Source organism: Sinocyclocheilus rhinocerous, unplaced genomic scaffold (genome assembly GCF_001515625.1).
Source record: "Sinocyclocheilus rhinocerous isolate Xijiao unplaced genomic scaffold, SAMN03320098_v1.1 scaffold1204, whole genome shotgun sequence".
Taxonomy (NCBI): domain Eukaryota; kingdom Metazoa; phylum Chordata; class Actinopteri; order Cypriniformes; family Cyprinidae; genus Sinocyclocheilus; species Sinocyclocheilus rhinocerous.
The window spans coordinates 24,127-41,429 of record NW_015654935.1 but is presented as its reverse complement, the minus strand read 5'-3'; the positions used below and the strand labels follow the sequence as shown (position 1 = coordinate 41,429).

The following is a 17,303-nucleotide window of genomic DNA, read 5'->3' as shown; positions in this document are numbered from 1 at the left end:
TATTAAGTGCAAGCTTACACAACTGCAAGATGCTTTTGAGCAGTAAACCATGCTGAGCTTCCCTACATGAGAAAACACTCCCTGCCACAAGTCTCGGGCAAAAAAAAAAAAACAAGGCATAGCAAATGACAGACAGAAAATAAAAACACAATTTACCTTCACAACACCAGTTACAGAGTAAAAAACTAATAAAAACTAAACATGTAACATGTAACAGTCACTTACACTGCCTGAAGTATTTTAGAATGTGTGCATGTGTCAGTATGTATCTAGATACTGCTATATGTGTGCCAGAAAGGTAAACGTTTGGCTTCAAAGCACAGTGGAAAAGTTAGAAAAGCTCTTTGATGAAAATGACACAACATTGGTTTGGCACTACAACGTTCCTTCATTTAGTGCATTGTAGCAAATTAGGCCAAGAGACAGAGGTACGAGTTCACAGAGAGGGCGACAGTGCTGTGGCATTCAGCATGCAAACAGAAGGTTAGCACACACTAGCATAAATAGGTAATGCATTAATGCGTAAAGCAACACTGCAGTCAGTCCCTGGGCTATTTACATGGCTTTCATTTATGACTCTTAAGTTTCCAGAAACATCAACCCAGAGATTCATATGGAAATAAAAAACAAAAACGCTCCTTTTAGTTTAGGATTGGCAGATTATGTCACCAGCAGAGCAAGAAACAGAGCGACACAAGACGTAACTACATAACTAAATACAAAACAAAGTCAAAACATCCATCATCTGAAATACAGTGCACTTCTGGTTAATTAGTGATCAATTCGTTCATAACACTCCCAAAATATTGTGAGGAAAGAACAAGGGGATAGACTGCAATGGTTTGAGTTAAAAATCTTTGTTTGTGTTCTACTGAAGAAACAAAGTCACCTACATCTTGGATGCCCTGGGGGTAAGCAGATAAACATCAAAATTTCATTTTTGGGTGAACTATCCCTTTAAAGACAAAATTGGCATTTGGGGTCAGTTGCTCTGAGAGAGAGAAAGAGATAAAAAAACAGAAATAGTGGTGGGGTGTGTGTTAGGGGTGCAGATGACGATTAGAAGTATGCTAGAATGTTCTTATATGAGCATATTTTATTTGTTCCTTTTTGTAATGTGTATAAGATAATCACCATAAAGTTTTATCGGCTGAAGTCATGATCAAATGAAATGTTATGAAGTAAAATGGTGACAGATTTACACTCTGAACACCTTAGTGCAGGATGACTGTTTAGATCCATCAGGAATACTTTCTATTCCCATAGGCAGCAATGGTGTAGAAAAGCATATGCAGAGCATTACAATTAAAACATTATAATTAAGCCTCTGTACACTGCGACTACAAAATGCAACTCCCTGTTACATGTACTGAAGCTTATTTCATATGAACACAAAATATTAAAATGTGCTTCATGAGCATGAAAAGCACAGACATCAAGGATTCAGGAGTGTTTATGCCTGTTTGTTAAACACAGTGATGTATTGAGATAAACTAGTTATGAAGGATTATGGTTATTCTTCCTGTCCACCCACTGAGCAAAAGCATTGGAATCTGTGTCTGTTTTGTATGGATTTGTTTTTCAGTTTACATTTCTAATTGTTGTTGATAAGTGATTTCAAACTTGCAAAACAGACGCAAACAAATCAGCTGCATGTACTCCTGAAATCGTGCTGAAATAACATTCTGCGTCAGGTCGGAATGACTCAATGGAAAGACAAAGCCAGCAGATTCTGCAGGTTCTGTTCAGTTTGCAAGTTGTGCTTAGGATGTGACCCTTACAGCTTAAAAGGGTCTCATCCTTGTTTTAAGGCTTCAAAACTGTCCTAATGGCACACAATGGAAATTTGAAAGATTTATAACAGTATATTCATGTGTCAGCATGTACTCGCACATCTAACACATCTGTAACTCAGCAATTCTACATTCCAACGAAAGAGTAACACTTTAAAATAAGGTTCAATTTTGTTAAATCATTAGGTATATGAACGAAAATGAACAGCATAAATTAAATGAATAAAATGTTAATTTCTTCATGAACTAATACATTGAAATATCCAAACTCACCATGCCTAAAAATATCTGGGTGCGTAAGCCACAATAATCTGAAAAATTGCAAAAATGGTATGCACTCTATAAAGGTGAAAAAAAGCATATGCCCCAAAGGGCACTGAAGACGGTCATGCTGTGACTGAAACGTTTGCCAAAGCTTAGTAAAGCTGTTTTTCTTTTGTCTTTTTTTACCTTTATAGTGTGCAGTCTGTCTAAATGAACATTAGTTAATATATTATGAACAAACATGAATTGACAACAAACTATCATATTAAATTAAATAATAGTAAATTAACCTAGGTTACTAAATGCTGTCAAAATTGTTCATAGTTAGTTCAAGATACCCTAATCTTAACTAATGTAACTGAACCTTACTGAAAAGTGGTGTTACTAAGAAAACTAACCAAGTTAAAGAACTGATTTGGATTCCATGTCTGAGTGTAGTTAGCAAAGCAGTCCTCTGAAACATCTGAAAGTTGTTGTATTATGCATTACAAATACAAGTAATGTATTAGATATTTAATATACAGTATATAAGTCTAAATGCTTTCAGGCTGATGGCATGAAATTCACTTACACAAGTTCATGTTATACATAACACTGGAGTTTGAGATGATAAAGCATTTTGCAAAATAAGACAATTTCAGGCATTTTCTTGGCCCTTCAAAAAAAAGAATAAACTTGTCATTGCTCTGAATAAGAAACAAGAAACACAGTTTATAAGAGACCAGCTACTCCCCTGCAATTTAGTTGGACCGGCCTAGGTACTCATGCTCTGCTGACCTTAGAATTAAACTTGTTTCCTTTTGAGCCCCCAGGATTCATTGGATCTACAGGAGCCAGTGTGCCGCGGCAGCCAGCAGCAGAGCCGACCCCAGGGTGGAGGCCAGCGAGGTGGAGAGGGGCCCACCGTTGAACACCAGCTTGTAGGACACCACCTCCTGTTGCAGGCCGCTCTCCTCCACCATGCAGCGGAACACGCCCTCCTTTAGTGGCAGGTCAGGGGTGGGCGCCAGCACACAGGAGGAACCAGAGATGGTGCAAGGATATTGCTTGATGCAGTTGTCTTTCTTCCAGCGGTAAGTGGCATGATAGGAACGCACGGGGCATGGTAGCAGGACGGGTCCATCTTTATCCACTAAAACTTGTTTGGGGATGGTGCTACGTGCCTTAGGAGCTGTAGCCCAGGATGACAGGAAATATTTTAGTGTGATGAAATTATTTTGAATAAAAATACTTTTATTTTATATATACTCTACTGTTCAAAAGTTTGGGATCAATGATTTTTTGGAAGAAGTCTCTTTTGCCAAGACTGAATTTCTTTGACCAAAAAATACAGTAAAAACAGTAATATTATGAAATATTTTTTTTTCATTTTAAAATAACTGTTTTATTTTAACATATTTTAATTGTAACTCATTCCTGTGATGGCAAAGCTGAATTTTCAGAAGCCATTATTTCAGTCTTCATTGTCACATGATCCTTCAGAAATAATTATAATATGCTGATTTATACATTTTTCAGGATTCTTTGATTAATAGAAAGTTTAAAAGAACAGCATTTCTTCAGCAATTCATTTTTGTAACAATGTAAAACTCTTTATTAATTAATTGTCCACGACATTCTAATTTATCGAGATGCACCTGTATATATATATATATATATATATATTTAATGCCTTTGTTGCAGACATAATACGACTATTAATGTGTGTCTTCTGAACACAGAACACTTGTTCCACAAGATTTTATTTTTAATTGTTTTTATTACTAGGGTTTTAAGTGTTTATTGTTCTTTTTGTAAAGAAGATTCTCAAAAAGAAGCAATTTTCAATGCCATTAAACTGTTTGGTCAGCACACTCCAGAACAAATATTTTTATGTCAAGAGATAGGAAAATACAAACTATACAGTGGGTATTGAAAAGAATCACCCCCTTTAAAATAATCACATTTTGTTGCTTTGCAGCCTGAAATGAAGATGGACAGTTTTTGTTTTATCCAGCTGTATTTACTCAGTGCAACTTATAACATCAGTCTTCATTTCAGGCTGCAAAGCAAGAAAATTTGATTATTTTAAAGAGGGATGGTTCTTTTCTATACCCACTGTATATAGAATCAATGCAAAACTGGGTTTCAGTGGGAATTTGGGAAGAAGAAGCATCTGAAACTGTTTGGAAATATTTCAAATACTTCAGTGCTATAAAGTGTTCAGAGATACAACCAGAAAACTGCACCTTTAGAAGTCTTTTTGAACAACCTACCTGTAACATAGCCACAGACCGAGGCATTGGAGTGGTCAAGGGTCTGAACAAGAGTTCTGATTTTTAAATAAGGAGAACAGAAAAATATGAAACTTAGGTTACTTCAACAGGAAAAACAGTAATGCATTATTGTTTTGGGACATTTGTGAGTCCATATGTACCCAGTGCTAATGCTGTAGTCTGCTGGGATTGCAGTACATTTCTTCTTGGAAACATCCCACGCACAATATGGATCTCGTGAAAGGATGCATTCCTGGCAGCTGGCTCCGTAACGACCACAGTCAGCCAGGGGGATGCGCTGCACTTCAAGCTCTGTGCCAATATAGAGATGACCCTGGCACAAAGCAGAATACAGCGGTGAAAGGTGCCATCTGGCTCCTATCAAACACTATTTTAAATAGCTATGTGAACAGCCTTTAAATTACTTACTCATTGTAAATTAAAAAGAGTGATTCAAAGCTAAAAATAATTAGATTGCAGTGGAATAATATGTCCTACCACTGCAGGCTAAAATTGTCCTGTTTTAATGTGAGTTAGCTTCTTTAAAATGTGGGCCACTACCTTTTTAGAGTCAATGGCCATGTTGATGACGGGACTATCATCATGGAATAAAGAGTACTGTGCTATGATAAAGGCTCCTTCTATGGCATGGAGCACCTTCAGGACTTTCCCCTTCTCTGTACAGGAGACACAGGAAAAAGTAGCATTGGAAAAGACACAAAAACAATAATACAATGAGTATTAAAAAAATAAATGTGGTGCTAGATATTGGTGCCATATTGAATATTTGTTGATAGTAGAGTTTTTTTTTTAAATTTATCGGTATCTCAGTATAATATAATATAATCCATTATATCCATACAATATATAATAATGGATATTTAAAGGGGTCATATGATGCGATTTCAATTTTTCCTTCTGTAATTATGTCCCCACTGGATGCAACAAATGCCTCGTTTGTAATGGGTTTTATTGGTTTTGTCTCGTCATGCCGGAAGACACAGCATCACAGTATGTTAAGGGGCGTAACATTTCCGTCACACGCTTGAGGTATTCGGCCAATCACAACGCACTGGATAGCTGGCCAATCAGTGTACACCTAGCTTTTCAGAACGATGAGCTTTGTAAAAATCTACGCGTTTCAGAAAGGCGGGGCATAGAGGAGCAACAATAATGTACATTATGAGGAAAATAATGTGTTTTCTGAACCTTAAACCGCATAAACACATTTCATTATACCAAATACACAAAAATAATGTTCTTTTTAGCAACGTCATATGACCCCTTTAATAGTGTTGCTCATTTCCTCTATTTTTACATTTAGATTACTTTTGCCGCACCTCAAGCTCACTTAAAGTTAATCTTTAAAAACAGTAATCATTTAATAACACTGTTAAATGTAATCTTTAGCAAATCTCAAAAAGAATAACCATTTTCTATACTGTAAATTAATATGTTGTGATGCCTGAATTCCCTTGTAGCATTTAAAACTGAAGATTTTAGTTTCCATGTTTTATTCTTTATTTATTTAGGCAATAATAGAATATTAAAAGCTATTTGTCTGTCAGTCATAATTCCAATATTGGTGTAGCTCCCAAAAATACACCATTTTAGTGCTATTTTAAAGCACATTTCTCTGCAATTCACACAGTACCTGTGCCCAGATAAATGATGCTGTAGTGTTCATCATTGACAGCCAAGACTGTGTCTGCCACAATATGTGTGAAGTGGTCTTGAACTGGCAGGTCTAGAGGAGCTTCGTCGACCGGGATGATCATGTCCTCAATCTCAGGGTGATCCTTGATCACAGTCAGGATCTTCTGGTTATGAGCGAAAGTGTTATTCCTAAAAGCACACTGGATAAAGGTGAACCAAATTAAGAATCGGACTGTGCCTTTGTTTTGTAGATAAATTCAAAATTAATTTAATAAAAGTTTAGAATGTAATCATACTGTATAACAACATGACTGTCTGTTGGCACATAATTTTGCCTTTGACTGGTTAATGTTTCAGTGTGTTGTACCGTTCCAGGACGGGGAGTTGATAAAGGTGAGTTGTAGCCCTTCAGTTTGGATGTAGAAAAGGCTTGGTCAATGTCTTCAATGGAGTATGCACACACTACAGTGGTGTTCCTGTAAAATACATAAATGTGGAAATGGATCTTAAAGGAATAATTCATGACAATTTCGTATTTTGGCCAAAAGTGAATGATGAATTTTTTTTTTTTTTTACAAACATGTAGCCTTTTGCATGAAAAGACATTTGATCAGCTGGAGTCATGTGGATTACTTATGAATTATTGTGATGTTTTTATCAGCTGTTTGGAGTCTCATTCTGATGGCACCCATTCACTGCAGAGCATCCATTACTGAGACACTGATGCAATGCTACATTTCTCCAAATCTGTTCCGATAAATAAACAAACTCATCAACATCTTGGATGGCCTGAGGGTGTGTAAATGTTCAGCAAATTTTCATTTTTGGGTGAACTATTCCTTTAATCAAGTATAGATAAATGTAATGAGTCAAGTACAGTAGCGATGCACAGACATTAAAATTTGGGCCAATACAGATAAAACAATAATTATTTTTACTTATAATTATTTTTTACTATTTACTATAAATAAATAAATAAAGGTGAAATTAATTTTTAGGATCGCCAACATTATAATGAACAGTATAAAAAAATGTATATTCATTCAGCGATCTGCTAAAGATTACATTTACCAGTGTTAATGTAAAAATTGGGGAAATGAGCGTGCACTAAACATGCATTAAATATCGAACCACTGATAAATTTTAAAAATTGTAATATTGATCAATATGGTACCAATATTTGTATATACCTTTAAAAAAGGTAAGATTGAAGTAAGCAAAACTGACAATGTTTTTGTCAGTATATATATATATATATATATATATATATATATATATATATTCCATAGACTACAATTCAAAAGTTTAATACTTTTATTCATTAAATTAATCAAAAGTGACAGTAAAGACATTTACATGATCTCAAAAAAATATTTTTCATATGCTGTTTTTAAACTTTCTATTCATCAAAGAATCCTGAAAAAAATTATTACGGTTTCCACAAAAATATTCATATTCAAATATAAAAAATGTTTCTTATAAGAAATGCACCAAATCGGCTTATTAAAAAATGTATATTCATTCAGCGATCTGCTAAAGATTACATTTACCAGTGTTAATGTAAAAATTGGGGAAATGAGCGTGCACTAAACATGCATTAAATATCGAACCACTGATAAATTTTAAAAATTGTAATATTGATCAATATGGTACCAATATTTGTATATACCTTTAAAAAAGGTAAGATTGAAGTAAGCAAAACTGACAATGTTTTTGTCAGTGTTTTGAGTAAAAATCTATAGGGATGTATACTTTGGTGTAGAATGTAGTCTTGCTGGAGGCATTATTTCAGCAGCCTGATGTCAAATGTCTTCCCACTCACTTTTAGACTTAACATCTGCTTACCAAGCATTGGAGAAGATGCCGTATATCAACCCAGTGCGGTGAGAAGAGGACAGAACGAAAGCCTGCTTGAAGCTGTTGTACTGTACAGGAGTTCCAGCTTTTCCACACATAATACGTGCCTTCAGGAATGTAGTCCAGGAGTTTGGCAGCATGTTCTGAAGCCCTCCCTCATCAACCTGAGCCGCAGATGCAAAGGTTATCAGAAACCTAGTGTCCTCACAGCAGTGTATATGGAGCAAGAATGGATAAAAGCGTGTTACCATGCAGACTCGTCCTATGCGAGCCCTGTATGGCTCTTCATCTAGACTGGTTGTACTGTTGACCTCACTGAAGAAGAAATAGATCTCATCTTTGAGTTTCTCTGTGTATGGTATCACAGCAGCTCCAGCAAACTGGGGATCTGAGAGAGAGGGTGAGAGCAGATTTATTATTTTCATAGGCTTAAACTTGTATTTAAAAGCATCAGTCTTTAAACCTAAAAAAAAAAAAAAAAATTTTAAACTATATTTTCTTTTTCCCCCCTGATTTTCTATTTATTTTTCCTTTTTTTTTTTCTTTTGGTCACTCTAGGACTTTAAAACAAACTCTGTTTTACAGTAATGTATCTGATTGAATAATAGGCTGACACAGCATAGCTGGATTCGTTAGCTCAGTCCTTCAAGAAAATCTCCAAACTGCTAATGCAGTATAGATAACAACTGTTAACTCACTCTGTAACCATTTATTCTCTGTCTTCAGCTGTTTTTTGGAGCCATATGTGCGGCGGATAGAGCCAGTCTGTCCTGCAAACGCTGACAAAGCAGAGTACAGATTCCCATCTAAAAGAGGAGAGAGAGAGAGAGAGAGAGATAAGTATATCCATCTGCCAAACCTCTGTGACTACAGTTCTGTCAAATCAAAGATTCCCTTAAACTTTGATTCAAATTTAGACATGTTTGCAATACTTTGATACTCAAACAAAAAAAGAGGGCTGTGGACACACACACAAAGCAATTTCATGCCAGGGCTGCTTCTACTTAATTCTGACTGACAGAAGAGACATTGTTGAGACATGCAATTTCAGTCAGAATCAGTGTTGACCTTTCAGCTCTGCTAACCACACGTAGCATATAAACTACTCAATTTTGTATTTGACATTTAGAACGAGAAGAGAAGGGTGAGAGCTCTCTTTATCATATACTACAGGGATTGTTGTTCTTTTTGGAAGTTGTGCTGTTATTTCATCCGATACACTCTATATTTTCAGTATAATGCTTTGTTTATAACACCTGGATCTCTGTTCTCTGATGGACGTCATTTATGTCAGGTCAGAGAATAAAATTAATTAAAAGTTACATTACAGTCTGATGCACTGTACATATCAAAATGAAAGAAAATGTGAACAAATAACATTCTCTCTCATCTTCCTTGGATTATATCCTTCTTTTTCCCTTTCACCATTCCTCTCCTCTCTCTCTACCTGCTGATAGACTGATGGAGCGCTGAGAAGGGAAAGGTGCCAAGATGTTAGACGCTGCTGTTTCCTCCGGCATGTCCGTCAGTACACTGTCATTTACCTGGGTGAGAGAGATGATGTGATTATTCAGTACTTCTCAGGCTTTTCATTTAAAAAAACAGCATAGACACTGCAAGTACTTTGAGAAATCAGGCCACGTTTTAGCAAAAAAAGATGATGAAAACTTTTTTCCATAATATTATTCATCCACTAAATGTGTGTCCCACATTCCAGATGTCAAACTCTCATTTTATTGTATTGCTTTCCGTTCCGTCTGATTTTCATCCTAGCACAGTCGTGAAGGAAACTGTTAAATGGTTGGGTTATAAATCACACCCACGGCAGAGACACACTAAGATTATGAAAATGTGCAGAATAATACAGAAGCAGTTAAATAAATAGGATGAATTCTGCCAAAGCAGCTGAGCTCGCAGGGAAAACAGGTCTCGTTTTCCTTTGCTCTTTGATGTAATCCACAGAAAAAGCTAAAGCAATTGAAATAGTGATTGAAACAACTAACATTCGATAAGTGTCTTCACAACAGTTGTGATATTAAAGGAATTTGAAATGTCTGCATTGAGCAGGTGTGGTGTGCATGTTTTTGTTTTTGTTTCTTTAATTACAGAATAGATAGATAATTTGACCTTCCTGTGTCTCAAACAGTAGAGCATTGCACTGGCAACGAAAGCAAGAATTGATCAAATGCTTACTCTGAATGCTATGTTATAACATAACAAATAACAAAGAAAGACACATCTTAAACATTTTTTGCTTACAGATGGGAGTTTAAACTGTGTCAGGACTGTAATAGTCACATATATAATGGCAGGTAAGGCTTCTTACCAGGAGCCAACATTTAGGAGCACCGGCTCTTGTCCCACAGACCACAAATGAATCGCCGACTCTCTCAATTACTGTGATGAAATTATCACACTCTTGCTACAGAAAGATGAAAGGACACAATTTGTGTCAATGCAAAACATATAGACATCATATATTATAAATTACAGAAATGGATATAGTTGCTAAACACAGTATGTCATCCATTTTTACTTTTTTCTATACTAAACTGGATTTTGTGGACATAATCAACTTTGTTTTTCAGAATGATCAACATAACCACTCCTAACCACCATCTTTATTTAGATATTTAAAGAAGCCCATCACTCATCAGTTGGCTGTCTGTGCCATTACCCTTAAAAAATAGCCTCATTCAGTCAACTCTGAGTGATGACCTACTCATCATGGATGACTATTTCTGTAGAAGTTGAACCAGGGCAGTGAATCCAGCCAGGCTCCAGCTTGCATAATGAGGAGCATCTGGGAAACATGTTCACAAATGTTCTGATTACAGTCAGTTTCAGAATTTTTTATTTATTATAATCCAGCTAAACCTGATGGTTTAGAAAAAATGGATAACTGGGCACATTGTGCTAGTCATTTCTTGTGGTTAGATTTGTGAGTGCACTGAATCACAAGGCTTAAATGAGTTAAGATAATCCTATTCTTTGCTTGAAATCACAGGCAACTTGAGGTCTGATTGACTAAATATTGTCGGATTGTTTCTCTTACCTTCCATACTGGTGATTTAGAGACACATGTCTCTTTTGCATTCTCATCCATCAGCGCATGGATCTGTGAGCACATCAACAACATTACTAATCATGCAGCCTTGCGTACATAATAATGTCCCGACAAATTATTCTCATCATGTTAAAGCTATATTCTATGATTACAGTGAGAAACAGATCATAAAGTGTTATGGCGACAGTAAAATGATAAGAAACCATAACTATCCCTCCATGGCAAGAAATGCTTGCTTTTATGCAACCACAATTAATAATTTCAGAGAACCTCCATTATATAAAGCATTGTTCTGCTCCATAAATAATAGCACAGTTTTGCTACTTGCTGAGAACCAGCAATCTGGGTCAGGATTTAGGACAGTGATAGATCTACTTTGGCTTCAGGTTATGGTGTCAGCCCCCCTACCTGCGTGTCATGCACTCCTTTATCACTGAAGGTGAGCTTATAGATGACCCCTTGACCCCCCACATACAGGACATCAGTTTTCTGTTGGTGGTAAACCGTTGTGTAGTTCTCCGGCTTCATGAAGCGAAACCGAGGTGACTCTATAGACAAATTGACAGAAATGCAGTGTATAAACAATGTTTCTGGCAGTCTTTATATGTATATATTCACATATTGCATGAGTAAATAATGTGTGTCTACTAAAATAGTGGTTCTCAACTGGTGAGTTGCAATTCAAAAATGTGTCACAGGGAAAATTATGCAAATGCAAATAATAAAATGCAACTAGCCATAAAAATATGTATAGTTAGGATAACAAAATAATAGGCTTTTTATATGAGCTAATTTAAGTGCATTAAATGCTTCCAGTGCTTTTATTGTTGAGATAAAAGGCTGTGCATCCAAACTCTGCTAATATTAACTGAATATTTGAACCAGTGTTGCATCCAGTATATGCATTAAAGGAATAGTTCACCCCAAAAATTAAAAATTTGCTAAAAAAATTAACTCGCCCTCAGGCCATTAAAGATGTAGATAAGTTTTTGTTCATTGAAACAGATTTGGAGAAATTTAGCATTACATCACTTGCTCACCTCTGGGTGACATCAAAATAGGAGTCCAAACAGCTGAATAATCCACAAGTAATCCAGTCCATCAGTTATTGAAGTGAGTCAATTGTGAATTGAAAAGCTGCATGTTTGTAAAAAAACAAAGCCATCATTAAGTCACTTCTTGCCAAAATACCAGTCCATAATTCATAATAATGTTGAAAAGTGCATCCCCTGTTGTCCTCTCAAATTAAAATCCACCAGTATATTTCTTTAGAATTGTTTTGTACTGTTTTCAATTGATCTGTGCATATTTCAACCTGATTCAGATTCATTATTTTTTTCACTGGAGAAAGCAACATTATGGATAGAGGACTCATATTTTAGCCGAAAGCAATGGTTTGAAGTTTAAAATTTCTTAATGATGGATTAAAATATGTAGCTTTTTACTTCACAGAATGTTAATTGATGGGCTGGAGTTGTGTGGATTACTTGTGGATTATTGTGATGCTTATCAGCTATTTGGACTCTTATTCTGAAGGCACCCATTCACTGCAGAGGATCCATTGGTGAGCAAGTGATGTAATGCTAAATTTCTCCAAATCTGTTCAGATGAAGAAACAAACTCATCTACATCTCAGATGAACTATTCCTTTAACAAAACTGTCAATTTTCCTCTCTTCTGCCTGTTCAATGTAAATCATTTTGCATATTGTTGGACTTATGCAGTTACTACATGTATATTAAACATTGTTATATTATTTAAGGGCTTTGAATTGATTTTCACTGTAAAATCTGGGTTTTAGAGCAAAACCCGTTGAGATCTAATTGATCTAAAAGTTTAACTCAAATGCCTAAGCCAGTTTCGTAGGTGTTTTTCATCTGACCTAAATGGAGAAAACTATCAAAGGTGGTTGTCAGGGGTAGCAGCTATGTAAAACTATAAATTATTGATACTACATTGTATAAAGCGGAGATTTGCGATTATTTCATAAAACTAACACGTTGCAACAGGTGTTTGTCTCAGTCTGCGCTGCTAGAGATTTCATCTTAATAACTGGCTATTCGAAGCGGGGTCTGGCGAGGTCGAAAAAGCCTGCAAACCAGTCTGATCCGGTTTTTATTTGCATACGAAGGTGTCGTTTTCCATAACACAGAACTTTAGTTTATGGGATTATTTGTCTCGCCATCGCATCCTTCGTGATTTCAGGGAAGACGTGCACTGAATTGAGGATTTGGACAAGCGTCGTTGTCCATGGTGCTGAAGTGGGCGGTCAAGACCTCATTGGAGACTCATATTGGTCTTTCTCGTTGCTTCCTCATATCTGTAATTGTAAGACGTTGTAGTATCACGTAACACTGATGGCGATGACCGTGAGACATGTCGATGTTTTCAAATAAACACTTGTGAATCGCATGTCCCATATTGGTTGTATCGACATAGACTACTGTGAACGTGCTTGTAATAAATAATAGCGGTAGGTTTCGTGGAATTTTCCATGGGCTATTCTCTTCTGCGAGTGTGGTTTTTCTTGGATCCCATGTTGTGTCCTGAGTCTTGGAAATGCATCAGTTGCTGCAGTGCCATCATTCCCGTTAACTCGTGCACCTGCATTGCAGCTCTGTAGATTGCGTCCTATGATTTTCTTAAATCAAACCCACTTGCAGCGTATTCTACACGAAAACTGCGTTCAAAATTAGCAACGTCATTCAATGCATTTACAAGTTTAGTGAGAAAGTGAATGGTCGTTTCAGAAAATTGCTTATTCTGTAGCCTCCAGGAAGATTCAGGAGCTTGTTTACTCGCACATCCCAAGCAGACTACTAGCTCTAGTCTTGACCAACACCACTAACATGTCTTAAAGATATGTTACTATGGATACACAGTCAAAAATCCTTCCAGCATCCTTGTATGAACCTTCGGCTCTTAGATATGTTAGAAATGTTTAGGATATGTTTAGTTGAGATATTTTGTCTCCATCACTATCTGCTTAATTTGTATAGCTACAGTGTCAGTACTTAACGCGTTGCGTTTACTGTATTTTTCATTGTAGTCTAATATATAGGCTTATGTAGGCTACTCTTAACCGTAATTAATATCACACATAGCCTACGTGATAAAGTGAAGTCATGACGTGCATATAAGCCTCAATCGGTTTTTGTTTTCAAAACAGCAATGTAAAGCAATCAGTGCCCATCTTGGCCTGCTTCCATTCACTAACATTGTGATTTGACTTTTTCTGTTTTTTACATCCTAATGAAATATGAAGTCTTATTACGCAGCAATTTTTGTTTTCCCCAGGGGAAAATAAGATTAGCAATTTCTGCTTTAGTAAGGATAACCATCAGAGACTGAGATCGAAAAAATTCCATTACTCTCCACAGAATCCATGCAGACTTAAACTGTTACACTGAAGAAACATAAAGTCTTACCCATCACGGTGAATTTCAGCCGAGGTGATTTTTCGGCCAAAACCACTGAGAAAAGAGTCGCCAGTATGAGCAGATTCATGTTGTTCCGCGATGCTTTAATTGGAGTGACGCCACGTCAATAAACTCTCGCCGCAGATAAAGGACTGGTGTTGTTTTGCAGAAGTGCGTGTGTGAAAAGCGGGCGCCGTCTGTCCCTCGCCAGACCTCTCTGAGAATCTGAGCGCTAATTGCCTTCACGTCACACCTACTGGAATAGAGGGAATGGAGCGAGCAAACATGCGCTCACAACAGCGATCACGCGGACTGACATCTATAGATTAGGACTGCGGCTCTCTAGGACTGAACTTGCCTACCCCTGGTTTAGGCCTACATGTAGGGGTGTAGCAAACATTAGGCTATAACAAATGCATATATTGTTATATATTAGGGGCTGGGGTCCTTTCTGTCCCCCCTCTAAGATAAATGGTAAAGTGTGCCCCTTAAAAGCACAAGTGGCCCCTGCCTGACCCAGTATTTTAACCTTATAATGCATACATTAATAAATCACTAAATCACAAAAACAAAAAAAACCCTGCATTTAGGACTTTAATTTTATGTAGGTTATTGGCAGTGTGTAAAGATAAAAAATATTTTTTCACGCGGACTGACATCTATAGATTAAGATAAACACTCTTTTTTAAATTTACATGCAATGCATTGTGAATAATGTATTTCACTGTAATAGCCTAGTTTGTAGATCTCGCAGTCACTATAAATATTGGCTTACAGTTTATAGTTACAAGTTAGTTACAAGTTACCATAGTTTAGGCCAGGGGTAGGCAAGTTCGGTCCTAGAGAGCCGCAGTCCTTGTAAAGATAAAAAATATTTTTTAATGTCTATAATGTATCTATCTATCTATCTATCTATCTATCTATCCATCCATCCATCCATCCATCTAGCCAGCTATCTTGCTGAATGAATGGCTATGCTATTTTTATTTTATTATTCTGAATATCATCATTTGTCACATTTAGTCAGTCAAATCCATTTTGAGGTTAATTGCTTTAATTTTGTGTCCCAATTTTGTGTCCCAATTTTGTGTCCTAATTTTGTATTTAATTATTCAACTAAATTACTTAATAGTTGGTTTAGTATTTTACATTAGTGACACCTTTGAAAATGTATAAATATCAAAAAGAACTATATCAAAAGACATTTATATATACTGTAAAACTTCATCAGGGGGTGGCAGGGTAGTGGGCCAACTTACCCTAGCAGGAATCATCTTACCCATTTTAATACTTTACATTTTGTGCTATAACAACTAAATTAGCAGATGCTTCTATTTTTTTCCTATAACATACCGGCTTTAACATTATCTTCCTGCATATGCTAAACTTATATCAAAATATGTTAACATTTAAAAGTAAATCATATATATATATATATATATATATATATAATTTATTTATTTATTTTAGTGTGCTGTTACTTTTGCTTTGTCAGGTCTTGCCAATACTCAGATTTTGACAGAATCAGCATTAAGGATCAGCTCACTCTGTGTCTTGCCCATGTTATTGTCCTATTCATCAGACCTATCAATACTCCTGAAGCTCAGAATCAGTAAGCCAATGCTCACTGCATCAGTGGAAGAGTGGGCCTGAAAAGATACTTACCTTTGCTTCTTCCTCATTCAATTATTTGGCAAAAATCTTCAACATTTATCATAAGTAGTTTCAAATGATGTCTGGGTAAACTGATATATTTCAGTTTCAAAGCTTTTAAATTGTGCAAATTTGCAAACATACAGACCGCTGTCTCACAAATGCGTCTCTCTTTGGCTCCACCTAGCGGCCAAAAGGCTTGAGTGCCATGTACTTTGGTCAAAGTGGTGGCACAAATAGTTCCTAACTTTTGTGAGTCTATAACAGAGATCTGAACATACTGTAATCACACTTTGTTTGACCATGAGATGATGTTGACTGCATAAATACATTAGTTTGAAAATAATAAGCATGGTGTAAAAATAATTTTCACTCAGAAATTGCTAATAAATTCCACAAATAATTACAAAGAAATGGCAAGTAACATATAAAATTAAACTTGATATTTTGAAGTAGAAAGATATTTCTACAATTTTTGTTTTATTTACAACATTAATAAATATTTACAGTGTGTATATACAGTATATAGGTTTCAAGATATGTGATAATTCTCATCTTAATAAAATTATTAGTTTAACTGTTGGTTGAATTGTATTTTAATTGTAACACATTTTTTTGTGAATAAGAAGCATTTTTATTTGATTTCTGTACAAGATTCTGTCTGTGGGCTGAGCGCATCTGTAGCCAGACAGACCTATATAATAGATTGAGACATCTAGAGGTAATCCTAAAGGGTTTAAACCACTGGTCATACACGTGATTATTATCTTTTTTTCTGGGTTATTCTGGGCAGCAGCAGAAATGATTTGCTCTGACTTACTCACTCTCTCTCTCTCTCTCTCTCTCTCTCTCTCTGTCTCTCTCTCGCCCTGCAGAATCCAGTTAAAGCTTGAGAACTGTCTGTCCAACAAAACGACGGCCTGCGTAAAACATCACTGCGAGTCCCCTGTCCCTTCCTGTACTCTCAGACAATAATCTGTCATCAGCGTAATAAAACATACCCTTCACAGATCAATTTCACTTTGTTATTACACTGAAAAAATTGTATAAATACTGTAATATCAAACTTAAATCGTAGGTAATCAGATGAGAGGCAGAAGAGGAAAATTATTTCTCTTTTTAACAAACAAGACAGTGACTGATGCAGATAATTATGCAGATTCTTCTCTCCTGACACCACCGTTACATCTCATGTCATTTATCCTCCACGATCAGGTGAGCTAAAGAAAAACTGCAGCCACTCATGGTTATAGGTGCTGCACTGATGAAACATGGAGCTTACATCTAGACTATTTTATACTGCATACACCAAAGTAACAAAGAGGTATGATCACAATGT

The 17,303-nt window shown here is 36.1% G+C and overlaps 1 protein-coding gene and 1 long non-coding RNA gene across 2 annotated transcripts; one reads left to right on the top strand and one right to left on the bottom strand.

Moving 5' to 3' along the window:
• Positions 1-986: 986 nt before the first annotated feature.
• LOC107717770 (semaphorin-7A) lies at positions 987-14,426 on the bottom strand. The gene is made up of 14 exons (XM_016524613.1): positions 14,321-14,426; positions 11,301-11,440; positions 10,881-10,943; positions 10,152-10,247; positions 9,273-9,369; positions 8,524-8,631; positions 8,074-8,213; positions 7,814-7,989; positions 6,336-6,444; positions 5,967-6,168; positions 4,874-4,989; positions 4,474-4,646; positions 4,313-4,368; positions 987-3,228 (listed from the first exon to the last, which is right to left on the bottom strand). Exons 1-14 carry the CDS (start codon positions 14,397-14,399, stop codon positions 2,882-2,884), a joined length of 1,902 nt encoding a protein of 633 aa, XP_016380099.1. The 5' UTR covers positions 14,400-14,426; the 3' UTR covers positions 987-2,881.
• On the top strand, positions 9,046-16,961 carry LOC107717771 (uncharacterized). The gene is made up of 3 exons (XR_001637342.1): positions 9,046-9,119; positions 9,283-9,373; positions 16,840-16,961. It is a non-coding gene; the product is annotated as an uncharacterized LOC107717771 (long non-coding RNA).
• Positions 16,962-17,303: the final 342 nt, after the last annotated feature.

Bases quoted from the DNA above. Each gene is read 5' to 3' on its own strand.
- LOC107717770 (XM_016524613.1), bottom strand. From the start codon at position 14,399: ATGAATCTGCTCATACTGGCGACTCTTTTCTCAGTGGTTTTGGCCGAA. The intron at 10,248-10,880 runs GTAAGAGAAACA...ATCTTTCTGTAG, and splicing joins CTAAATCACCAGTATGGAAG to CAAGAGTGTGATAATTTCAT. The intron at 8,214-8,523 runs GTGAGTTAACAG...CCTCTCTCTCAG, and splicing joins AGAGAATAAATGGTTACAGA to ATCCCCAGTTTGCTGGAGCT.